This window comes from Dryobates pubescens, chromosome 10, assembly GCF_014839835.1.
Source record: "Dryobates pubescens isolate bDryPub1 chromosome 10, bDryPub1.pri, whole genome shotgun sequence".
NCBI lineage: Eukaryota > Metazoa > Chordata > Aves > Piciformes > Picidae > Dryobates > Dryobates pubescens.
The window spans coordinates 34,394,629-34,420,244 of record NC_071621.1 but is presented as its reverse complement, the minus strand read 5'-3'; the positions used below and the strand labels follow the sequence as shown (position 1 = coordinate 34,420,244).

The 25,616-nt window shown below is 44.4% G+C and overlaps 1 protein-coding gene across 7 annotated transcripts in view; it reads left to right on the top strand.

The window, feature by feature from the left end:
* FAT3 (FAT atypical cadherin 3) overlaps positions 1-25,158 on the top strand; it is a 475,061-nt gene extending 449,903 nt beyond the window's left edge. For 3 of the 7 annotated variants that reach the window (XM_054164877.1, XM_054164874.1, XM_054164875.1), the window contains 6 exons: positions 11,637-11,790; positions 13,501-14,156; positions 16,988-17,101; positions 20,883-20,942; positions 23,518-23,553; positions 24,194-25,158. In XM_054164877.1, the coding sequence (XP_054020852.1) occupies positions 11,637-11,790; positions 13,501-14,156; positions 16,988-17,101; positions 20,883-20,942; positions 23,518-23,553; positions 24,194-24,813 (1,640 nt within the window). In that variant the 3' untranslated portion in view covers positions 24,814-25,158. The remainder of the gene's footprint in view (positions 1-11,636; positions 11,791-13,500; positions 14,157-16,987; positions 17,102-20,882; positions 20,943-23,517; positions 23,554-24,193) is intronic. The other 4 variants (XM_054164880.1, XM_054164878.1, XM_054164876.1 and 1 more) reach the window with 3 other exon arrangements.
* The last annotated feature ends 458 nt before the right edge of the window (positions 25,159-25,616 follow it).

Here is a 25,616-nt window from a genome sequence, read left to right as displayed (position 1 = left end):
TGAGGTATGTCAGACAGAAGTTTCTCATTTGGATAACCCTGCTCTTGCAGGATTTTTTGGTGCTAAGCTATTCATCTAGCATCTCCTCTGGATCCTTGACTTGGATTCAGCCACCTCTTCTCCCATGCCAGGGCAAATGACGTGTCAGGGATGCTATCAGCTTTGCTGCCAGTAGAAGGAGGTGGGAGGACAGTTGGGAGGAATGAAGCACAGTACTAGCAAGCCAGGATGTGATGTGCATATTCAGAACAGTGTTGTTGATTGTGTCTGTCATTAAGGTTGCCTGGAGAAGAGGAGGCTGAGGGGAGACCTTCTTGCTCTCTACAGCTACCTGAAAGGAGGTTGTAGACAGGTGGGGCTTGCTTTCTTCTCCCAGGTAACCAGCACCAGAACAAGAGGACACAGTCTCAAGCTGTGCCAGGGGAAGTTTAGGCTCAAGGTGAGGAGAAAGTTCTTCCCAGAAAGAGGAATTTGCCACTGGAATGTGCTGCCCAGGGAGGTGGTGGAGTCACTGTTCCTGGAGGTGTTCAAGAGGGGACTGGGGATTGGACATGGCATTTGAAGCCATGGTTTAGTTAGTCCTGAGCTGTTGGGTGATAGGTTGAACTTGATCTCTGATGTCTTTTCCAACCTTACTGATTCTATGATTCTAAGGGTCTTTATTTACCAAGGACAAGGCACAAGGGCAAAAGAAAATCTTTATGAGGAAGAAGGATATTGCAGCCAGTGAGAGAATTGCTAAGCAAGGTTATTTGAGTCCCCAGGATGTGTGTCTGTAATATGTACATGAACGTAGCATGGCTTTGATTCACACTCCATACTTAATAGATGAGGTTAACCATTCTCCTAGCATCCTAGGTACCATGAGAACAGCTTCTATTGGTTTTATTTGTGTCTATTTACAATATTGCTCAGCAGTCTCATGATGAGTAAATTGAAACCTTTCTAACCAAACACATCACGGTACTCCTTTCTTCCCCAGCACCGTGTGCATGCCAATTCCAACTGAGGGGAGGCGTGGGGTGCAGGGGACAGAGGCAGTGCTGAAGGTTGGACCCATTTTATTACTGGAATGGCATGCACCCTTTTCATGTCAACATAATTCGCTGCTGGGAGGCAGTCAGGGACCTGACTTAGCTTGCCTGCGCTGCTGCCTCGGCGCGGGGGCACGTGCCCTGCAGGAATGTTTCGGCTGCCTGCCGTTAAAAAATCTGTTTGCTGTTTTCACTGCCTCAGCAGTGTATGCAAATAAAGGATTGTTATAAAGCCCTCATTCCAGTGCAGTGGGCCCTGACTCTCTGTCAGTGACTCTGCAGCCCAGCCCACAAGGAGAAGGCTGGGACGTGTTTGCTCCCACCGAGCAAAGCGATTCTGTTGTTTCTGTCCTCCATATGCAAAAGGGCCACGTAATTAAATTCCACAGAGTGGAGAGCTCAGCAGTATGGCAAATGCTAGTTATGGAGCCACAAATTGCAGCATGTCTTTAAGAATCATCAACCATTGTATTTGCTGACATAGATGTTAGCAGCTGATTTTCATTTTAAATGGGGGGGCAGGGGGGAAATTAATAACTGTTCATTTTTTTATCTTAAGACATGAAATGGCAGCTTTTATTTCCTTCTTTTGGTGGTAAGAAGCATTCAAGAATATACTGTGCAAAGGTCCTGCACCCAGTCCTAGGGCATAGGGACATGGTTTAGTGTTGACCCTTCAGTGCTGGGTTGAGGGTTGGAGTGGATGACCTTTGAGGTCTCTTCCAATGGGATGAATTCTGTGATTCAGTATCATCAGAGAAGGGATTGGACATAGCACTTGAAGCTATGGTTCAGTTAGTCATGAGGTGTTGGGTGGCAGGTTGGATTTGATGATCTCTGAGGTCTTTTCCAACCTTATTCATTGTGTGATTCTATGATGCTATGATTCTATGATCAGAGCCTCTTGGCTAATATTTTCAATCATGCTATCCTTCTATAAAAGTTTATGGAGAATAATGTGCCTTTTCCTAAACAGAGAGTATTTAGCATGGGATGGAATTTGTTTTAATAATAAATCCTCTAGTTTGAATTCTCCAGAGCAGATTTCATGTACTGTTAACATCCTTTTACTTAGAAAAACCTTGCTGTGCTTTACAAGAAAATTAAGAGAGAGAAAAAGAAAGCTCAAATGTATAGCTAACTTTAGAAGAAAATAGTCAAGCAAAGGTTACCCAAGATTATAACATGAAAGAGTTGCTGGCTGCATGCCAGAAATCAAAGGGGCCATGTCTAATTTACATATAATTTGCATAAATTGGTCATCTAAAACACAGACCTTCATAATAGTTTTCCTGTTGTGCCTACTGCCCTGTTCACCATTAATAAAAAGCTGCTTCTGATTACCTTCTACTTCATCCTGCAGTTATGGGAGCAGGGTAGTGTTATGGCCCTGTTTGGGGAATTGCTAAAATGATGCTTTGTATGCACTGGGAGTCTGTCCACACTGCTGCTGTAAGTGTCTGTGTCGGTAAATTCTCAGCAACCTTGAGGCACTTGGCTCAAGAACAGTGCTGTGCATGGGCTGCACAGAGCTTGTGACTGGTGGCAAAGGTGTTGCCCCAAAAGGAGAGCTGGCACAGGGGTAGTTCACCTCTGCTGGCCCTTTCTCTCTGACCTCTCTGCATGTTGAACAGAAGGACAAAGTAGGGATCTTAGCCTGCAGAAAAAAGCATAGATAGATAGCTCAGATGTTCTGAGACATCACTGAGAGTACAGAAAGATCACTCTGCTTTCAACATCTGCTTTGTGGGCCAGCAGAAGGCGAGCATGACATGAGCCTTTGCTTGCACGTCTGCGTTCCCACAGATCCGAATTAAGCCTTGTGGCAGCAGTGTATGGCCAGCATTGTCACAGAATCATAGAACCCTTGAATACTTTGGCTTGGAAGGGACCTTTAAAGGTCATCTAGTGCAGCCCCCTGTGCAATGCAGAGGGGCAGCTTTTGCTATGTAAAGGTGCTCGGAGCCCCATCAGCTTGACTTTGAATGTCTCCAGCAATGGGATGTCTGCTGTTTCTATGGGCAATGTTCCAGTGTTTTACCACCCTCATTGTAAAGTATTTCTCCCTTATATCTAGTCTAATTCTATCCTCTTTTAGTTTTAAACCATTACCTCTTTTTCTGTTGCAACAAGCCCTACTAAAAGAAAAGTCTGTTCCCATCTTTCTTATAGCTCTCCTTTAAGTACTGAAAGGTTGAAATAAGGTCGCCCCAGGGCCTTCTCTTCTCCAGACTGAATAACCCCAATTCTTTCAGTCTTTTATCATAGAACATGTGGTCCTCCTCTGGACCTTCTCCAACAGATCTGTGTCTTTCTGAATACTCCAGTGCTGCCTGCAGTACTCCAGGTGGGATCTCACCAAAGCAGATTAGAGGGGCAGAATTGCCTCCCTTGACCTGCTGGCCACCTTGCTTTTGATGCAGCCCAGGATACATCAGTGGCTGGGTACTGTTTGTCCAGGGACCCCACGGGGAGGTCCCATGCATGCTTAAAAAGAGCTAGGAAAGCCAGGCAAGCATTGACCAGCTCAGGAAACTGCTAAAGTATGGAACTTTAGGACAATTTTCCCGGGAGACACTGAAAACCACAACCCTGAAGTATGGGCCACCTTCTTGCAAACTTTTCAATCCCTGCCCATAAGTATGGGTCAGTAAAGCTATTGTTGAAGAAAGTTGTTAGCATTTTGAAACCCACCAAGCAGCATGACTCTCAGAAACAGAGAAAGAGAAAATTCAACCAAGTATTTAAAGTGTGGTTATGCTATAAGCTCCTGAATCTGAAGTCTTAAAATGGGAAATGTCACACGACCTTCATGAGAGAGTGGTGTTAGCAGGTCTGCCAATGGTAAATGTATGTTTATCTGCATGAATAACAACATGAGCAATCACAGCAATAGAAAGCTTTGCTGTAATCAAATCCAAACGCTGTGCCAAGCTTTTCAACCACAGAGAGAAACCTCATGTTTGTGAAGCCTGCAATTGGAAGTGTAGTTACTTCCTTTTAATTTGATCAGTCCTATAGACATCTGGCTTTGATTGAAGTAAAAGGCTTATATATGAGCAGGCAATTTTATTTGAACTTGAAGCATTTGAGCAGAAATATCTACTGAGTCAAGGGCTGTGGGCAGAGTGTGAGGACAGAAAGTCATTGCTTTCACCCTCCTCTGAGGTTGTAGCCAGGTGGAGTTGGTCTCTTCCCCCAGGCAACCATCACCAGAACAAGAGGGCACAGTCTCAAGCTGCACCAGGGGAGGTTTAGGCTGGATGCTAGGAAGAAATTCTTCACAGAAGGAGTGATTTGCCATTGGAATGTGCTGCCCAGGGAGGTGGTGGAGTCACCATCACTGGAGGTGTTTAAGAAGAGACTGAATGGGGTGCTTGGTGCCATGGTTTAGTTGATTAGATGGTGGTGGGGGATAGGTTGGACTTGATGATCTCAAAGGTCTTTTCCAACCTGGTTAATTCTATTCTATTCTATTCTATTCTATTCTATTCTATTCTATTCTATTCTATTCTATTCTATTCTACTCTACTCTACTCTACTCTACTCTATTTTATTCTACTCTTGTTTTTAATTCTTTCCTTTTTTTCTCCTTTCATTTCTTCATGAACAGAGTTACAATCCAAATAATGGAAAAAATGCACCCTGGCACTTAGGAGGGGGCTTTACAATGTGTTTCAAAGCATGGTGGCAAGATTAGCACATGGGTGTTTTTGAGGATTATGTGCTTCATAAAAATGACATTAGGGAAAAATATGCATATTAACACCGTGGTCATGGACTGAGCTGGTGGTACTTACATTCTCAATCTTGATTTTACACACACATAAGCAAACCACCGTGCTGCAATGTGGGTGTACCAATGGCACATCAGTTAAATTTAAAAGGCTCTTTAGAAACTGGGAGGGGTGGGGGGTGTTTAGTCTTTTTTATGGCTATGCTTTTAGACATCTGGACTTAAATTCTCACTTTCAAATCACATACACAGCAACCCTTTCATAAAAAGCACTGGTTTAACAAAGACTGGGGTTCGTTTTCAACTAGTGGCAAGAGGAAATCATCTGTTTGAAGATGAATTAAATCTGAAGTGGCAGGAATATGTATGGCTGAGAACACAGAGTTCTTGAAGGTTGCCTGAAACACAGAATCACAGCATCATAGAATCAAGAAAGTTGGAAAAGAACTCAGAGATCAAGTCCAACCTATCACCCAACATCTCAGGACTGACTAAACCATGGCTTCAAGTGCCACATCCAATCCCTTTTTGAACACCTCCAGGGATGGTGACTCCACCACCTCCCTGGGCAGCACATCCCAATGGCTGACTCTTTCTGTGAAGAACTTGTCTCTGGACACATTCAAGAGTCTCAATGTCTTTCTTAAATGGAGGGGCCCAGAACTGGACACAGGACTCAAGGTGTGGCCTAACCAGTGCTGAGTCCAGGGGCACATTGACTTCCCTGCTCCTGCTGGCCACACTATTCCTGATCCTACATCTAACAAAGAAGTTTTATTACACTTTTCATTTAATATCCAGCTAATGTATCATGCATTTCTTCCCATCATTTAGCACAAGAATAAAAAGCAAACTTCCCATGTCCAAGAGCAACAGAGCTGAAATAAAGGCTAAGTACCTTGTCCTCTCGGAAGAGGATGAAGCAGCAAACCAAGGCCTGCTTCTGTTCATAATGAAGGCATTGGAAATCTTGGAAATTCATCAGCATTTAAGACCATACAGTCCATCTGGGTTCCCTCCAAGACAGAATAATATTTCATATTCACTGATGCTGAAAAATGTTGATCTGTGTTCCCCAGGGTAGCAAATGTTGTGATGTCCACCACTGTATTTCCTCCAGGGGAAATCAGTGGAAAAACATAGAAAGCTCTGCTAAACACATCTGCAGTGCTGCTAGGGTGGGATCACAGCACCCTCAGCATGTGCCACAATTGCCTATACTGAGAGCTGACCTAAGAGCAGAGACAATTTATGAGCAGCAATATAGCAATTTCAGGCTATATGTACATCAGCAAGCCCTGTGGAGCAACCAGGGGGGCTGTGGAGCAAAGCAGTTGGTGCTGAGAACCCAGTATCCTCAGCACACCCATTTCAGGACTTTAGGATCACATTAGCTGCACTCCTGGTGCAACATCTTCCAGCTCAGCACCAAGCAGAGGGAAGCCTGGCCCTGTCCTCTGAGATCTCACTTCTCCACAGTAAGAAACGAAAAGCAGTGAGACAGGATGATCAGAAAATTCACACTAAAGCTCACTTGTGACCTAAACCAACATACAAACATAGCCCTCTCCTGCTGACACATTGCCTTGGGTCTCCAGAATTTTTTATGAGGTCTCTCTCATGGTCCTGCACTAATATGAGTCCCCTTTATGTAGCTGAGTCTCCCCTTCTCACTTAGCCTCCAGCAGCTTTTCTTCCTGCCTTGCTGACATGTCTCTGTCCAGAGGAAAAGAGATTGTTCTGCCCAGACCTTACTGAAGAGCAGCATGCTGTAAGTGAGGACACTACACAGGCTTCCTGCCTATACCTATGTTTCCTTGGCACTTAATAAGCAGAGACAGTGGCAAAAGGCAGGCATGGTGCCATCAGCAGATGGGATGCTGCTATGCAGCAAGCGTCTCCGTTGGTAGCGTTCCCAGCCTGAGCATCTGAATGTCTGTCTATCCTCAGGTTTACTTGGCTTTAATAAAGATGATGCTCCCAACTGCTGCCAATTCTTTCTTTGAACATGTGTATGCTCCTGTTTCTATCTATCACATACAAGAGGAGCTGGCTTTTATCTGTTACGTGCTTTGGCTTTTGCATTTGATCTCCCCATGTAGTTTCTTTCCCTGCTGGGCAGCTAGACCTGACAAATTCAGTGTCCAGTAACAGACCTGCCCTTGACCCTGCTCATACAGTTTTTCATGGCAAGTTAACTGATCAGAACTGAAGGTGAAGAGGACCTCTCCTAGAATTTGTGCCAATAGCATCCTGGCCTGGATCAGGAATAGTGTGTCCAACAGGAGCAGGGAAGTCATTCTGCCCCTGTACTCAGCACTGGTTAGACCACACCTTGAATACTGTGTCCAGTTCTGGGCCCCTCAATTTAAGAAGGACATTGAGACACTAGAACATATCCAGAGAAGGGCAGTGAGGCTGGGGAGAGGTCTCAAGCACAGCCCTATGAGGAGAGGCTGAGGGAGCTGGGGTTGTTTAGCCTGGAGAAGAGGAGGCTCAGGGGAGACCTTCTTGCTCTCTACAACTACCTGAAGGGAGGTTGTAGCCAGGTGGGGGTTGGTCTCTTCTCCCAGGCAACCAGCACCAGAACAAGAGGACACAGTCTCAAGCTGCGCCAGGGGAAGTTTAGGCTGGAGTTGAGGAGAAAGTTCTTCTCAGAAAGAGAGATTGGCCATTGGAATGTGCTGCCCAGGGAGGTGGTGGAGTCACCATCCCTGGAGGTGTTCAAAACAGGACTGGACATGGCACTTGAAGCCATGTTTTTGTAGTCCTGAGGTGTTGGGTGACAGGTTGGACTTGATGATCTCTGAGGTCTTTTCCAACCTTATTGATTCTATGGTGCTGTGCAGTCCTGACCAAAAGAGTTTTCATTACAATTGCATTTTGTCCTTGGCCATGTGGCTACATTGTGCAGCTGTGGGCAAAATTACAGCCACTGCAGAGAGATTTGGAGAGGTATAAAAGGCCTGGCAAGTGTGCTGGCCGAGTCGCTGTGTGCTGTGTACTGAGCCATGGTGTCAGCTCTTCACTTCCCTACGCCATGAATTTCAACATATGCTTTGCTGTGTTGGAGACCTCCTGGCTGAATGCTCTGTCTCTCAGCATGTGTGTCACGGGAAAGTTCTGTGCCTTTTGCCAGTGGCTCAGGGTTGGCAGGTGCATGACAGTGCTTGCAGCAAGAAGTCACTGATGAATATAGTAATTTAATGCTGTCTTGTTTCAAGGGCTTTTCTTAATTCTAACTTTGATCTCTAGGCTTAGAACTTAGACTGACTACTTCAGTCTTCTAATATCTGTGTTCCACCATCATTAAATCAAACTTAGTCAAAACTGCAGGCTTTCAGAATCACATTTCTCATTGTGCTCTTGCTGGTCTGAGCTCTGGCCCATCTGGAACATTCTGTTAAATCTCCTCTCGGTGTGAAACGTTAATTGAAGTTAGTGCATCTTTCATATACACAATAGGCAACCATAATAATTAAGACATTTATTTTCCTTTTATGTTTAGTGGTCACAGGATTATTTTTATTTTTTATTTTGTTTTTCATGTGCCAGAGGCAATGATACTGGGGAGAGGTCTGGAGCACAAGCCCTGTGAGGAGAGGCTGAGGGAGCTGGGGTTGTTTAGCCTGGAGAAGAGGAGGCTCAGGGGAGACCTCATTGCTCTCTACAACTACCTGAAGGGAGGTTGTAGCCAGGTGGAGGTTGGTCTCTTCTCCCGGGCAACCAGCACCAGAACAAGAGGACACAGTCTCAGGCTGTGCCAGGGGAAGTTTAGGCTGGAGTTGAGGAGAAAGTTCTTCCCAGAAAGGGAGATTGGCCATTGGAATGTGCTGCCCAGGGAAGTGGTTTGAGGTCTTTTCCAACCTTGGTGATTCTGTGGTAAAGTCACCATCCCTGGAGGTGTTCAAAAAAGGATTGGATGTGGCACTTGAAGCCATGGTTTAGTTAGTCCTGAAGTGTTGGGTGATAGGTTGGACTTGATGATCTCTGAGGTCTTTTCCAACCTTATTGATTCTATGATTCTACCAATAAATGTAGCCGAATATGTTACAGACAGAGAATACAGACCTGAATCAGCTGAAAGAAGTGGAAGACCTCAAAATAGGTTTTAACAAGTGGCATGTATCAACTTAGGTACAGAAAGTTGATTTTTGAAGTAACTTTAAAGTTTATGTAGGTTTAAAATATCAGTTGGCAGATAGGACATGTCTATTCTGCTGTTCTAGAAGGCAACAGATTTGTTTGTGAACAAAATGGTTTGTATTTGAACATATTCATTTCTCTTAAACTCAGTGAGACCATGAAAATACACAAAGCATTACTGCAGATTCTTGAACTATAGATGTCACTGTTCAGTCATAAAATGAAGTGCTGTGAAGCAGCCTTACTTATCCATGCTGAGATTTCTACCTGTGGTATTTCTAGCTGAGCTGCTTTGCCAACTAACAATAACATCTGTCACAGGGATGGCATCAAAATTCAACGCCTGGAGCAGAGTTTTGCAGTTCCTCACTCAGGTGGAGAATGTTGTTTGCTTTGTCTGAGTGACGTGTGTGTAAGACAGTGAGAAACCAATCCCATCCTACTGGTACTGACCAAATGTGCTTTCCAGGAATCGCCAAAGTCAAATAATTTCTCAATTCTTAAGTTTGCAACCTTGAAAACAGCAGTGCTCTTCCCCTCACTTCGTGTAGGAGGACAACAAAACAAAGTTAATACTTGAGTATCTATTTCATTTATCTTCAGTTAAATAGGATTGGACTCGTGACTGAATATGCAGAGAGTCTGGTTCCAAGTTTATTCTCAAAAGCCTGGCCTTATGAAAGAATTCAATTAGAGTAACTGAACAAGGCAAATTGAACTGGATAGGACATAAAAGATGTGGGAGTCTTAAAGCAGAATTACTTTTGCTTCATGCCTCCACTGGGCTTTTCCACATTGTTTCCATTATTATTTCTTTCTTCCTTGTAACTCTGCTGGAAATTCCTGCCTCGGTTCTTAAACAGTGGCTTTTAAAATGACTATGGTTTGTTGGGTGTTTTTTTTCAGCAGTATAAATGCAGAAATAGCTTTAAAAGCTTCTATATTTTGAAAGCTTAAAATATAGAGATATTTTAAAAGCTTGTCACCAAGAGATGGTATTTCAGCTACATCAGCTTGATCTCCAGTAATTTTGACACTGAACTGAATTGCAATCAATCATTTATTAACTCTTACCTTATTATGGCAGGAAGGTTTCTTGTTCTGGTTGCTTAATATGCTATACTCAGTAAGTATCCAGAGAAGGGTAGCGAGGCTGGGGAGGGGTCTGGAGCACAGCCCTGTGAGGAGAGGCTGAGGGAGCTGGGGTTGCTTAGCCTGGAGAAGAGGAGGCTCAGGGGAGACCTTATTGCTGTCCACAAATACGTGAAGGGAGGTGGGGTTGGTAGCCAGTTGGGGGTTGGTCTCTTCTCCCAGGCAGCCAGCACCAGAACAAGAGGACACAGTCTCAAGCTGTGCCAAAGGATGTTTAGCTGGAGGTGAGGAGAGTTCTTCCCAGAAAGAGTAATTTGCCATTGGAATGTGCTGCACAGGGAGGTGGTGGAGTCACCATCCCTGGAGGTGTTCAAGAGGGGATTGGACATGGCACTTGAAGCCATGGTTTAGTTAGTCCTGAGGTGTTGGGTGATAGGTTGGACTTGATGATCTCTGATGTCTTTTCCAACCTTATTGATTCTGTGATTCTATGTGAACCCCATAACTGGAGTATGAACCTTGCCTACACATCTGCTTGGGACATCTGGATTGTATGTGTAGCATTTTTAGAAGTCAGCCAAAGCTTTTTGCAGATGCTCTGGAAAATTTTGCCACTTCAACAGCTCTGCTCTAGGAGTCTTTCCATCCCAGGGACTGCCTTTGCCATCTCATAGCTCTCACAATGTACAGTTTCACGCTCTTTCCAAGTGGAAAAGCACTCAGGTTTCAGTGCATAGTTCACAATGTAAAGAGACTCACTGCCTCACTGGATTTCTTTGTGACTTTCAATATTTTGTTAATGGAATTCTGCCATATGAAATCACAAGGAGAGGAAAAGAGAAAGTGTCATTTGATCCTTGGCAGAGTGAACCCATGGGTTTAGGAACTGTTTTTTCACTCTGATGTGCCTCCTCTGTTGGCAAGAAACATCAAAGTAGGACTTTGATCTCCTACAGGGTCCCCCTCCACTTGAGTGGAGTTGTGGCTGATGCATTGCAGCCACTGATTAATCAGGCTTTTAACAGCGCACATGGCACATAACCTGCTCTGGTTGGGGCTAGCGTTGCCCAGGTCAGCTGCTGTTACGCAGCTGATAGTTCATGCTTGGATGAGGTGCTTCATGAAAATGGGAAGTGTCCCCACTAAATGTTTTATTATTGCCACACCCCTTTTGTAAAAGGCTGATGAGGACAAACTCTCAGCCTCGTGTATTTGATGTCCAGTGAAGCCCCCCAGAGAAGTGTGGGGTGCTGCTATCAGCAATTCTGGTCTGTATTTTCAAAACATACTGGGAGCAACATCCTCAATCTGGAGTAGTTCTTGTAACCGAAGCTGCTCATGAATGACATTTGTTTTCATCTGATTCAGGACAATCAGGATGCTCTGCAGCAATTTCTATGATCTCTGGTTGTAGCTGTAAGCTCTAAATGTTCAGACATCTCAGATAAACAAACACTTGACTGGCATGAGTGTAGACAACACAGATGTACCAGCATGAGTACAAACATCCCCTTCACTCCACAGTACAAGAGGGGGTTTTGAGTAAATTAGCCATATGGATCTCCTCGCTTCCGGACAGATGCGGTGGTAGGTTTCTAATTTCTTTCTTTCTGTTCCTCACCTTCCAGGCTACCAGTGCAATTGCCTCTCCCAGTTTACAGGAAGGAATTGTGAGTCAGAGATCACAGCCTGCTTCCCAAATCCCTGCCGGAATGGAGGCTCTTGCGATCCCATTGGCAACGCTTTCATCTGCAACTGCAGAAATGGCCTGACAGGAGTAACGTAAGTGACCTTCCCCACCTGGGCAACAGGAGCTTTTCCGTTCAGTGGTGGAAGGCTTTTTGGTCAGGCCTCTTGCACCCAAAAGTTATGATTCACCTAGCAAAAAATAACCCCAAATGAATAGCTTTTTTTCAAGTATAAGCTGGCAACAGCTGAGAAATCCACAAGGCTTGCAAGTTCAGAAATGCTGTTCTGAACCTGGCCTCCTAAATTGTTGTTTCAGGATGTTATGTCCAGACAGTTTTCACTGAGGTATACACAACTGTGTTGGAGGCTTTTTGAGCAATCTGACTGTGAAAGCTGCTATGTAATTTTATTTGTTTAATGGATCAATTACTTAGTTGCCTTAGCCCTGACAAAAAAGCACAATGTATTGCCTTTCTTTGTTTAAATCACAGCCTGGGCCACATACTTGACGTAGAAACAGAAATTTCTCTGACCTGCCCACAAACATGCTGTTTTCTCATCTGGTTTGTCCAGTGTTTGTGCTTTTTGTTCTGTCTCTTTTTGGAATCACCTCCTCTTCTTTTCCAATTCTCCTCTCTCATTGAGGTTCCTGTTCTTTTGTTTCCCCCAGTTCTCTAATATTTGCTCATTTTGTCTTTTGCACATAGAATCAGTCAGGGTTGGAAGGGACCACAAGGATCATCCAGTACCAACCCCCCTCCCATGGGCAGGGACACCTCACACTAGATCAGGCTGGTCAGAGCCTCATCCAGCCTGGTCTTAAACACCTCCAGGGACGGCGCCCCAACCACCTCCCTGGACAACCCATTCCAGGGCTTCACCACTCTCATGGGGAAGAACTTCCTCCTCACATCCAGCCTGAATCTCCCCACCCCCAGTTTCATTCCATTCCCCCTAGTCCTATCACTACCTGAGACCCTAAGAAGTCCCTCCCCAGCCTTCTTGTAGGCCCCCTTCAGATACTGGAAGGCCACAATCCTCCTCTCAAATAAGTAGTCTGATTATTTTACTATATATTTCTCAACTGTTTTCTCCTTGAATCCTCCTAATATTTTGTATTGGATCCCATGGGACAGTCCAAAAGCAATATAAAAAAGCTGACATTCTCCATTACATTCAGTGAGCATTCTTAATAAGGTCAAGGACCTTTTCTTACCAGATGCTTTAAACTCCTATTTCCTTCTTGATGTTTCCATTTTATTGTCTTAAAAAGCCATCAAATATCTTGAGCACAAGCCCTGTGAGGAGAGGCTGAGGGAGAAGAGGAGGCTCAGAGGAGACCTTATTGCTCTCTACAACTACCTGAAAGGAGGTTGTAGCCAGGTGGGGGTTGGTCTCTTCTCCAAGGCAGCCATCACCAGAACAAGAGGACACAGTCTCAAGCTGCACCAGGGGAAGTTTAGGCTCAAGGTGAGGAGAAATTCCTCACAGAAAGAGCAACTGGCCATTGGAATGTGCTGCCCAGGGAGGTGATGGAGTCACTGTCCCTGGAGGTGTTCAAGAGGGGATTGGACGTAGCACTTGAAGCCATAGTTTAGTTAGTCCTGAGGTGTTAGATAACAGGTTGGACTTGATGATCTCTGAGGTCTTTTCCCACCTTATTGATTCTATGATCCTATGATAGTATAACAATGAGACCATTTGCCAAGGTGTTAACTGTAATAGTATTACTTTGACAACTCCTCATGTACAACCTGGGCTGTTTGCTGGGTGTTCTCCAAACTCTGTTTTTCTTCTTTTAAGGTGTGAAGAAGACATCAACGAGTGTGAAAGAGAAGAATGTGAAAATGGCGGCTCCTGCGTCAACGTATTTGGCTCATTTCTGTGTAACTGCACCCCTGGCTATGTGGGGCAATACTGTGGTCTTCGCCCTGTGGTGGTGCCCAATATACAAGCTGGGCATTCCTACGTTGGCAAGGAGGAGTTGATCGGGATAGCCGTGGTCCTGTTTGTCATATTCATGCTGATTGTCCTCTTCATCATCTTCCGCAAGAAAGTGTTCCGGAAGAACTATTCCCGCAACAACATCACGCTGGTGCAGGATCCGGCTACTGCTGCCCTGCTCAACAAGAGCAACGGCATCCAGTTCAAGAACATGAGGAACAGTGGAGACAGTAGAAACATCTACCAAGAGGTTGGGCCTCCACAGGTCCCAGTGAGGCCGATGGCCTACACCCCATGCTTCCAGAGTGACTCCCGCAATAACTTGGACAAGATAGTGGATGGGCTGGGTGTGGAGCACCAGGAGATGACAACGTTTCACCCCGAGTCCCCTCGAATACTGACAGCCAGGCGGGGGGTGGTGGTATGCAGTGTGGCTCCAAACTTGCCTGCTGTGTCTCCCTGTCGCTCTGACTGTGACTCCATCAGGAAGAGCACGTGGGATGCTGGGACAGAAAGTAAGTACCACTGCATGCCAGTCTTGCTCTTCCCTGTCATGGGATGCAGCAGGTAGAGTGGCACGGGTGCTTTTAATGCTCCAACCTCATGCAGTTACAATTGTTACATCTCTCCAAAGCCTGATTTGGTTTCATTTTGAAAGCTTATAATTAAATGAGGCGTGTAAGGCCTCTACTTGTATGCATTAAGTATGACTAAAGGCATTTATTTCACTTACTCAGGAAGTACATATGAGTAAGTGCTCTGAGTGTTAGTTCTTCAAGTGATACAATGCAATCATCTTTCTATTGGAGAAAAAAATCATTTGGGGCAAACTTCTCAAATATAAACTCTGCTAGGTTTGGGCAATTTTCCTCTTGAGAAAATTAAGCTTTCTGAAAGATGCAATCTTGCTTTGCAGCGGGAACAAATGAACTAATGTTCTCTGCTTCCAGTGTCTGAAAATCATGCACTGCTTCCAGGAGCACCTTTTCTACCCGTTGGAGTCCCATGTGTCACTGTGATCGCAAAATCTCTGATCCCCACACTTAACCCTGTTTGTGCTCTGGTGGTTTCTCACCTGGGAGAAGCCTGAGAGAGTCACAGCCTGAGAGCTTGGCAGGCTGGAGTAGGGAGCCCGTACCAACTGCAGCAAGGCTAAGTACAAGGTCCTGCACCTGGGTCAGGGCAATCCTAAGCACAAAGACAGGCTGGGTTACAAGTGGATTGAGAGCAGCCCTGCAGAGAAGGACTTGGGAGTGATGGTTGAGGAGGCATTTGACATGGGCCAGCAATGTGCACTGGAAGCAAAAGAGCCAACTGTATCCTTGGCAGCATCAAAAAAAATGTGTGTCAGGGGAGGTGATTCTTGCCCCTCTATCCTGCCCTTGTGAGACCCCACCTGGAACACTGTGTCCAGCCCTGGAGCCCCCAACATAAGAAGGGCATTGATCTGTTAGAGCAGGTCTAAAGGAGGGCCACAAGGATGATCAGAGGGCTGGAGCACATCTACTACAAGGACAGGCTGAGGGAGCTGGATCTGTTCAGCCTGGAGAAGAGAAGGCTCCGGGAAGACCTTATAGCAGCCTTCCAGTACCTGAGGGGGGGCTATAGGAAAGCTGGAGAGGAGCTATTTCTAACAGGCTGCAGTGACAGGACAAGGGGTAGTGGTTTTAAACTAGAGCAGGGTAGATTCAGGTTAGACATTAGGAAGAAGAGTGTGGTGAGACACTGAAATGGTTTGCCCAGAGAAGTTGTGGGTGCCTCATCCCTGGAAGTGTTAAAGACCAGGCTAAATGAGGCTTTGAGCAACCTGTTTTAGTGGGAGGTGTCTCTGCCCATGGCCAGAGGGTTGAAACTAGACGATCTTTAAGTTCCCTCCCAACACAAGACATTCTATGAGTCTATGATAACACAATGCCCCCTCAATTTCTAGGCATGTAGCAAAGTGCATTTTCTGTCCTGGCAGGCAGTAACAGTTTGCTGGTTCAGAATAACAGCCCTGTGTCCATCCTTGCAAGCTGGTCATACTGACTGCAGGGAGCTGGCTTTTGCACTTTTTTAGCAGTTTTTCCTAATGCATCTTCAAACCCACTGCAACACAGCATGAACCAAAGCTGCCAGGTTAAACTCCATGATCCAGAAACTTTCACAGTCCCATGGTTTCAAGCAATAGGAATTGAAGAGGACCCTGGCCTGCACATTTTCATCTAAGGCAGCAATGGCTGAAGTCTTCTAGTGAAAAACAGGAACTGATTTTCATTTCTTTGGTCTGTATTTCACAGTTGTGTTGTGCCTGACCTTTGTAACCAATAGATATAGTTCTGCTGATTGAAAGCATCATCATGCCAGCCCCCATACCTGCTCTGTTCTGTATTCTCCTGTGTGTTTCTGCTGCAGACTCTGCTGGTGTCTGTATCAATTTCTGCACAGCATGAGGCCACGCCGTGAGGAGGGACCTCAGCTGTTAAGGAGTGGGAAGCGGTGCAGCTTTGTTACTGCAGCACTCACTCCATCTACTATATATATCCTGCTTCTCAGCAGGAGGAAATCAGTCCTTACTGTATGGAGGTGCCCCATGCTGGGTAGAAATATCTACAGCTAGCAGGTGGAGAGCTGTACTTACATGTTTGCAGCACCTGAGCTTGTTCATTAACGTAGCTATCTATCTCGGCACTTACTGTGGAGGATAACTTTTTGTGTTCCTTATTATCACTTACATAATGTTTAGTTGAATGTGTTTATTTGTGTGTGTTTAATTACATGAGAATTTATACCACAGGCTGCAGTTACATTTCCAAACTGTAGCAGAGTTGTCAAGACTGAATGTCCCTGATGAAAAGCGATGTAAATTGAAGCATAATCTATTACATGTCAGTGGTGAAGCCGTTAAAATCTGATCCAAGAGCCACTGGTATGAATAAAAAGATGCACAATAATATACTGAGCATTGAATGAGCCTCTAATGAGGCTCTCAAATGAAGAAATGAACAGTGAAGATAAATGTAACTGTATAAGATGTTTATAGCACATTTTTTCAGTCATCATTTTCTTTGCCACTGAGACTACATGTCATCGAAAAAGGCAATACCGAATACAGATGTTTCTTCCTTGATTGCAGTGGTGTCAGCCACTTGGAAGGCTCTCTGGGCTTCAAACAATCCAAAAACCTAGGTAGCTTCATCAGATGACTGCTAGAGCAATAGGTCATTTCCTCTGTCTGAAGGAAATCATTTGATTCTGGCAAAACTGAAACTACTCTTTGCCAATATCCAACTGGCTCCATAGTGTAAGCAGACAAATGTGCTGTCCTGGAGAGTGTCATTTTGCTTTGTTTTTGCTGTCAATGAAGGTAAAGGGCTTGATGACGCTGAAGAAGTGACCTGTTTTGCAGGAAGTAATAAAGGCAGCAACTCTGAAGTGCAGTCCCTCAGCTCCTTCCAGTCTGATTCTGGTGATGACAATGGTAAGAAACAGTTTTATCTTTATTTTGCTGGGGGTGATGCTATTTAATTGTCTTTCTGATATTTAGGTAATAGCTAGAAAATGTGTTAGTGATGCTAGAAGTCAGAAAGTCCTGGGCTTAAATGCTCATTTTGTGTGCAGTTTTCAAATTACAGAAATCACAGAATGTTAGGGGTTGGAAGGGACCTCAAAAGATCATCTAGTCCAACCCCCCTGCCAGAGCAGGATCACCTGTAATTAAAATCTTGATGCTTGGAGATCTTGTATCAGTATCAAGCTTTATAGTGAATTAGAGGTGTGATAAAGCAGAGTCCCACTGGCAAGATTTAAGTCAACTAATAGGTTGCAAGTGAAACTGTAGAATTTCTATCACTTTCCCTCTTCTAAGAGTGCATTTTTCATGTTTTACCAGTCAAATTAAAAGGAATTCTGTGTGCCAGGTCTCATTCATGGATCCCACAAAACTCTGCTGGTGTTCAGCAGTAACAGTCAGAGGATGAGCCAGTCCCTGGTGGCTTGGCCTCTCCCTGGCAATCATAGCCCAGTGAACAATAGAGCACCATTAAATCCTTGCTCAGTGCATGTTCGTTGCTTGCTCTTATGTCCTACATCATTATCCCAGTGGGTGACATGGGCAGAGCCATACACAGCCTGAAAGAGTCCTACAAAGTCAGAGCAAACCTTTGTTCCTAAAGACCCATGGATGTTGAGTGGTGGGTCTGAGAAAAGGCAAGGTGTTTCTGCTGGGAAGGGATGATGGATGTCAGGGAAGCCTCATTCAGGTACACAGAAAAAGATTAGCACATAGAAATTGCACTTGGTTTCCTCAGCCTCCGCTTAATGAACTGTCTGGAGACTCAGTTCCTCACTCATGTCATGCAGCTTTTCCCCAGCCACTCCTAAATGTTGGAAAAAGCACTTAAAGAGAAGTGCACTTGCAGTTCCTTTTGGTTCAGCTGTGGCTGAAGCACTGTGTTTGTGTCAAAATTCATGGTGCTTTTCTGCTCCTACACTCCCCCCCCCCCCCAGCAAAAAAAATATGTATTGTTTTGTAGAGTAATTATTAGAACACTTTTCTTTTAATAATATGTATTTATATTATAATTACCTTCAGAATAATTATTCTGGTCATCATTTATTGTACATGGTTACTTTTTATATCTCCCAAATTCTAATTAGGCTTTCCAAGCATTTTATCCTGCCCCCATTTAAATCAGTAGCACAGTGTCCACTGAGGCTGGATTGGACCATTGGTGCCTGCTCTTCTTTTTTTTTTGTGAAAGCTGTATTTAAAATGTGGCCTTTAGAGATAACAATTCTAGTTCAGGCTCTAAACAAATCCCTATCTTCAGGGAAAATTAAAGAAACTTAAATCATCTAAGTCATTTTGCAGAGGTCAATCCAAGACTGCATGTTCTGGTTTTCTTGCAGTGGCAGGGAGGGTTTGCAGTGGAGAGCTTAAAATACTGGCATAAGTAAGCATATATATGCTTATATATGTGTGCACAGGGGCTAATGGATATCCCTCCTGAAACCATAAATCCTTCCCCTCCCTGTCATTTTAATTCTTTATGTCTAGCATCTCTGCAGAGGGTAAAGGGTTGTCAGTGAATCCACAACAAAAGCAATTCAGCATCCATGCTCTGTGGGCAGGCTGCTCCTGCTCAACAGTCCTTCCTTCTCAATACTCCTTCCTTCAAAGCCAGCTAGCAGTGGGGACAAGCTTGTGTCATGCTCCTGTACAGCTGACTGCACCAACACTGTCTTGTGAAAATGGTTAATGGCTTCCAACTGGGGAAACTTGTTTTGCATCAGAGAGATGCTGGGAGGTATCCCACTGAAGCTGTGAACAGCCCTGTGCTGTTCAGTTTGTGTCAGATGCAGGCAACCTCCACTCACACTCTCCATTGGGCATGGAGCCTCTTTTTGCTGGGTCAAACAGGGCTTGTCTCACTGTCCAAACTCATTCCTGGTGTGAATTTTAACCTGCTTTTATTTTTTTCCACCTTATTTCTACTGCATCTAAATTGCTCAGCTCCCCTAGTCTTGCTGAGAATAGTTAGCAGTGCTTTTTTGTCATCAAAAAAATTCATCAGCCAAACATTTTTAAAGGAAATGTTGCCCATTGTCAGCAATAATATTTTGAGAAGCCTTACAAGTTTCTATAGTTGAGTTATTCTGAATAGGGGTAGGGGGAGTGACAAAAGTGTATTTTTAGGCTGCTGTTCCACTGCTGGCCAATAGATGGTTGTGTTGGGAAGTCCACAGAGCTGCTGTTGATGAGAGCAGTTTTTACCTCTGAAGAGTGCTGTGTTTGGGGTATTGCCTTGCTCTGAATCACACAGAATCGCTATGGTTGGAAAAGACCTTTAAGATCATCAAGTACAACCATTATTTCCCTCCCTTGCATGAACGTGGTCTGCTCAGCTCCCACAAGAGCCAGCACTTAAGTTGCAGTGAAGACTCTGCTGGCCTTCACTCTTGACCTTTTCCTTTTCAGTCTGAGTTGCTCTTCTGTTAGATTTTACAGCTGCCCTCCATCTCTTTTCCCAGCCATGCTGCAGCTAGTTCTATGAAATCCACTTACTCTCCCACAATGTTTATTATGCGTTTGCCTCCTCACCCCAGCCACTGTTGACGGCACTAAAATGTCAGCTTAGACGTAGAACAGGATTTCTTTTGTTTATCAAGGCTCTTTTTTCCAGTGCTTCACAAGAAATGAGGAAATTGGATGAGATCCTTGATCATGTGCCCGTGCCCAAAATGTAGTAAGGATGTCAAAATAGTCCACATATATTTGGCACTACTACTGTTAACATGTTTCTTATGACCTCTAAGTCTATGAAACCCAAAAAGTATGCCTTGCCTTGCCTTGCCCAACATTTCTGGTCCCCTTCTAGCCTGCTTTAATGCAGTCAGTTTTCTCATCATTAAAGACAAAGAGAAAGGATTAGATCCAGTACCTACTGAAGCAGAGCTTTCCCTCTGGTTTTGGTGAGTTTTGTTTCAGATCCTCAAAGGCAGGGGTGTTAGCTGGTTCCAAATGCAGATCATCCAGAGGACCACACATTGTTGGTCATTTGGACTCCACGTTAAACAGTTGCACCATCTGTATAAATTATCTCAAGGGGAAAATACGTTTTGGTAGAACACCTGCAGAGAACACACAAAGCAATTGTGAAACTATTCTGTCAGACACAGATCAAAACTGGAACCAAATCTGCTTGGATATGTCTTCTTAATTAGAGCAGTAAGGACACAGTACAATTAAGTATCATCCACTACTATATAGTAGGCACAGCACAAACAGTAAATAAGTAAAACATTCCTCTTAGGAATTAGGTCGAGCTTAGAACCATTTCAGATGCTGTGATGGTCTAAAAGACAATAATCCTTTGGAGCACGTGGCACCATCTCTGGAGACCTTTAAGCAAGAGTGAATTAGAAATTAGTGTCAGGTAGACAAGATACTGCTTTGGTTAATTGAATCAGCTGGCCAGTTTGCTTGAATTTATGAGGCCATACACATCATCCTAGAAGCCTTTCTGGAAATGCTGGTTTGGAATTTATCACCACTCTGAAAATGTATGGGATTATCTGCAATGAAATGTCCTGCAAGCCACTGCATAAATCATGCACTGGTCAGCAGCCTCTCTTTTTTTTCAATGTCAGTTCTGTCCGTTTGAGAGAATTTATTGTGGTAACATATGATGTGTGTTATAAATACTAACCTGAAGCTGTCCTTCCCCTCCCTTTGTTTTCTGCTTTCCCTCCCCTGCAAGCTTCCATAGTGACTGTCATACAGCTTGTCAACAATGTAGTTGACACTATAGAAAACGAAGGTATTTAATTTTTTGTTTCATTTCTTGTTATGCACCAATGCTTCCTGTTTTCATTGTGAAACATTCCAGCAGAACCTCACTAATCCACACTGACCAGCCAACCTGTAGCAAGGACTGGGTTTTTCAGATCAGCATGTTTCACCAGCAAACACAAAAACACCAGAGGAATGTATCACAAAATACTATGTGGGCAGTTGGAGGTGGTAGAAAAGGTGTCAAGGCCTTCATCCTCTTCTGTTCAAGTCAATGTTTTTGCTTACTTATTCACATTGCCTTCAGAAAAAAAGGATTTGATTAGGTTGATAATGAAGCCAAAACACTGAGATTGCCTTGGCTTCAGAGCCTTGGAAACAGGTGACACAGGAAGGCTGTAAAGTATCTCAGGCTCCAGCAGAGCCATGTTGCACACTCCAATGGGTCCAGAGGGAGAGAATTGAAGTGGGGGTATGCAGGTGACTCGTTTCTCCCAAATAAAAACAGGTGTAAACACAACTCCAGGGATGCCACATAGCAAGGCAGCCTGACTGCCCCTTCCCCTAGAGCTGATGTTCCCATTGAATAGAGCATGGCAGTTGGGTCCAAGAACCCAACAGTGACCTCCTCTGTAACCCCAGGCACATTGTGTTGCAAGTTAATTGCTTTCCCCATCTATAAAACAGGACTATCACTATTTTCCTTTTCCATAAAGCACTGGGGAAATGTATAACAAATAATCATTACTTTGACTTATTTGTACATTTATCTTGCTCTTGGAAAAATGTCAGGTCAATATCAACTGAATTCATCCAGAAATCCATCTGTCTTTAGCAAATTCAAGCCATGTTTTGCAGACTTCACCTGCTGTAATCTGTATAATACTTAAAGATGGTCAAGTAAATAATTTTTGTGAAATGACTTGACTTTTTTCTTGAGCTAATGTCATGGTGATTTTGAAAAGCACTTCAACTCCTAGCTAGTGATGGCACTTGGGTATTTGTCTGTAGTATATTTACTGATTTCCTAAGTGTAGGAATGCTGTTCTTCTCATTGTCAAATAAAAATGAACTAGCCAAGGTTCATTCAAAAAGAAAGTCCCATTCAAAAAATAACCCTGAATGGAAACCATAGACCCTATAAACAGCCTTGCCTTCCTAAAGGAAAGTTTAAGCGAACACATTGGCTTTACAGGTCAGAAAAGGCCAGTCTGGCTGCAGTTTCAAGAGACTGTCACTGGAAATGCTTTGTTCACTTCCCAGTTCCTTGTATGAAGCACAGGAACCTTGCATGCTCTGCAGCAGAGCTGGTGGAAAAGGTTAGACTCACTGGGTCTCCCAGCGCAGCATGGGCAGAATCACTGCTGCAGAGCCACAGGAGGATGGAGCTCTTTCCCCAGGGAGTTTCTAGAGGTTGTGTGAGTCAGCGAATTAGTGAGGTTCTCCTGGATCCTGGAACAACGCAGCTCAGAGGGACCTGATGCATCTTAGTACAATGTCATTACACTGACCAAAAGACAGCAAAATCCACTTTACAAACAAAATGAAGTGAAGAAGCAGAAGATTGGTTAGGGCCGGTTCAGACACTGCTGCTAAACCCGCTGTAGCCTCATCCCTCCTCGCCCCAGGCTAACACAGAGCAGGTAGAAAGCTATTGTCTGGCCAATGAGCTAATGAAGAAATCGCTATCACCGCAAGGGCAAGAGTGATTTTACTAGATGGAGGCCTGAAGAGCAGTCTTTTCTGCCCTCGAGCAGTCTTTTCTGCCCTCATCTGTGGCTGAGATCCAGATGTTAAGTACTATAACGCCATGAAGGTCTACTGACCTGGCCAGACCTCCTCCAGCAATGCAGTCCAGAGACCTTGCCCAGTGACTTATTGCATGAAGCCAAATAACATGTGGCTGAACAAGAGCATCTCATCTAGAAAATGCTGCAGCTTATTCCCTGCTCTTGTCTCACATGACCCTCTTTCCTTGCTCTCTCCCCAACCCCTGCACCCTCTCCATACTGGAATGCCTCCCTCCCCACCAGCTGGCATGGCAGTGCAGGTGGGAGGTGGGTATGGGGTAGCAGGGCATTGCAGCTGACAGCCCCATTAAATGGCTTTGTATTCTATTCTATTCTATTCAGGTTCTTATACCGTGCCCATCACCATGGTATCTGAGCCCAGGTGGGCCCAGATTTGTTTGAACCGGCCCTGAGAATGGTAGATTCTTATTTTTCTGTTTCAAAGTAAACAAGTGAGAGAGAAATGTACTTTGCCATTACAAACCATAGAGATGGTGGATAGCCCTTTTTGTAATTAAGAATTCCAGCTCTAATGTAATTCCATATCTATTCAGTGAGGGTAAATAATTAAGATACGATAGAAGAGGAATATAATACCCATGATGTAATCATTTCTTTATGTATGTCTGCGTTTGACTGGGCAAGCTTGTCTTGTGCTCTAAAATAAGCAGCATTTTAATGTCCTATTGAAACAGCACTGAGGCAGCTGTACTTTAGAAATGTGCATGCAGAGCTTTGTGTTTTTCTGTGCAATTCTATGCTGGTAACGAGCTCCGAGTTACCAGTTTTTACTTTTCACTTTGTATCTAACAGTGTCTGTTATGGATCAAGGACAGAACTACAACAGAGGTGACTTTTCTGAGACACTTTTCTGCCTGTTGGACTGGGCTAGGGTGGGCAAGGCACTGGCTTGATCAGATTTCATCATTTTTTTCTTGAACTGCTTCACGTGTCTGCTCTTATGTTGGAATTCTCTTGGGTTCAAATGCTGCATGAGAATGGCCAGACACTTTTGTTTATTATATCAGGATCCCATTTTCAGTTGGTCAGATTTCATGCTTGCACACTTTCTTTCTTGAAATGAAGTCATTGGAGGTGGAAGGGGAGACTAGATGTGGTATCATAAGCATGCTGACTGCATTGGTAGGTTTTTTCCCAGTTAACTGTGAAAAGCGGTAATTCAGAGATTTTTGTTGTTTTGATTTCTTGGACTCATAATTTCTACTACAACCCAGTAGTATCCTACAAAGGGGAGTGCCTGAGAGCAGCCACATTTTGTTTCTTTGCTTCCTTGCATTAGCCTCATCATACCATTCATTCTCCTCTCCTGCCCCGCCGATCAGAGCATGGCTGATCTGTGCTGATGGCCTGTGGCGCATGCTGTGATGTGAAGGTGCTGCGAGGACTGAGCAGCAAGTGCATGCGGGACACTTTTCCTCGTTAGTGACCCCATTCTAACGGAGCTCTGTGGTTCTCTTTCCCGCTGCAGCGTATCACTGGGATACCTCTGACTGGATGCCAAGCGCTCGCTTGTCTGACATCGAGGAAGTGCCCAATTTTGAGGCAGCAGATGGCGGCTCGGCTCATCACGGCAGTACCAGGGAGCTGGAAACGGATTACTACCTGGGTGGCTACGACATTGACAGCGACTACCCTCCCCCTCACGAAGACGAGTTTTTAAGCCAGGACCAGTTACCACCTCCTCTCCCAGTGGATTATCCGGACCAATACGAAGCCCTCCCGCCCTCGCAGCCGGTCTCGATGGCAAATACACTCAGCCCTGACTGCAGGCGACGGCCGCACTTCCACCCTAGCCAATACCTCCCTCCTCACCAGTTCCCCAATGAGACGGACGCCACAGGGTCTCAGACTGGGAACGAATTTAGTACTTTTGCTGTTGGCCCAAGCCAGAACACAGAAAATGTTAGTGCAGGTAAGATGCCTTTATCCTTGCACAACTCTCTGGATGCCTCCTCCTCTGATGTCTCAGCCACCTGCGGCTTTGATGACTCCGAAGTAGCCATGAGTGACTATGAAAGCGTGGAGGAACTCAACCTAGAAAATGTTCACATTCCATTTTTGGAGACCCAGCATCAGACACAAGTGTAAAGGAAGCTCCCTCTTCCTCCTTCCTCTTCTCCCTCCTCTTACTGTTTTTGTTTTATTTTGTCATTTTGTCCAATTAATAGTATAAATATTGAGGAGAAATGTTGCTGAAGTTGTATATATTGGGCAAGGCAAAACTACAGTATAACCCATTATTAACTTGTTCAGAAATAATACTGTATGTGCAGACACCAAGAGACCAATTGTGTGAAATATTATACATCAGAAAATTGTTACAGACAATCTGGAGAGTATGTACCTTCTATTTATTACCAAGATTAAAACTCAGCTTTTGAAGCAGGGGGAAACAATAATTGCTAAATAATTTCTTTCCCTCCCTCCTCCCCCCACCCCACCCCCCAGTTTGATTTTTGTTTCTTTTTTAATTGTATTATTAAAAGTGTTACAGTGTTATGATTTCCCCACAGTATTAAGGAACCGGTGTGGATCATTCCAAGATGCACTGTTGCATGAAATCTTGTGTGTCAGTGAAAGAGTCAAAGCAATTGATGGCTGAGGGTGCTGGTGTGCAACAGGTCAGATGGCTGAAAACCCAGCATTTACAAACTGACCTGTCAAAGACCAGCAAGCAGGCATTTGTCCATGAATATCTGTCTGTACTTTTGTTTGTTACATAGCATTTCATTCTAATTAATGTGCATATAGAGTGTGTACTTACTCCAAACTGGCCTACATTGGCTGCCATTTTTTCAAGCCTGCTGTCAGGTGTGTGTGCATATCTTCGCCCCTGAGGACTTCTAGAAATGTCAGAGTTTGGCTCAGTAGTGGTCTAATTTTGCCCCAGA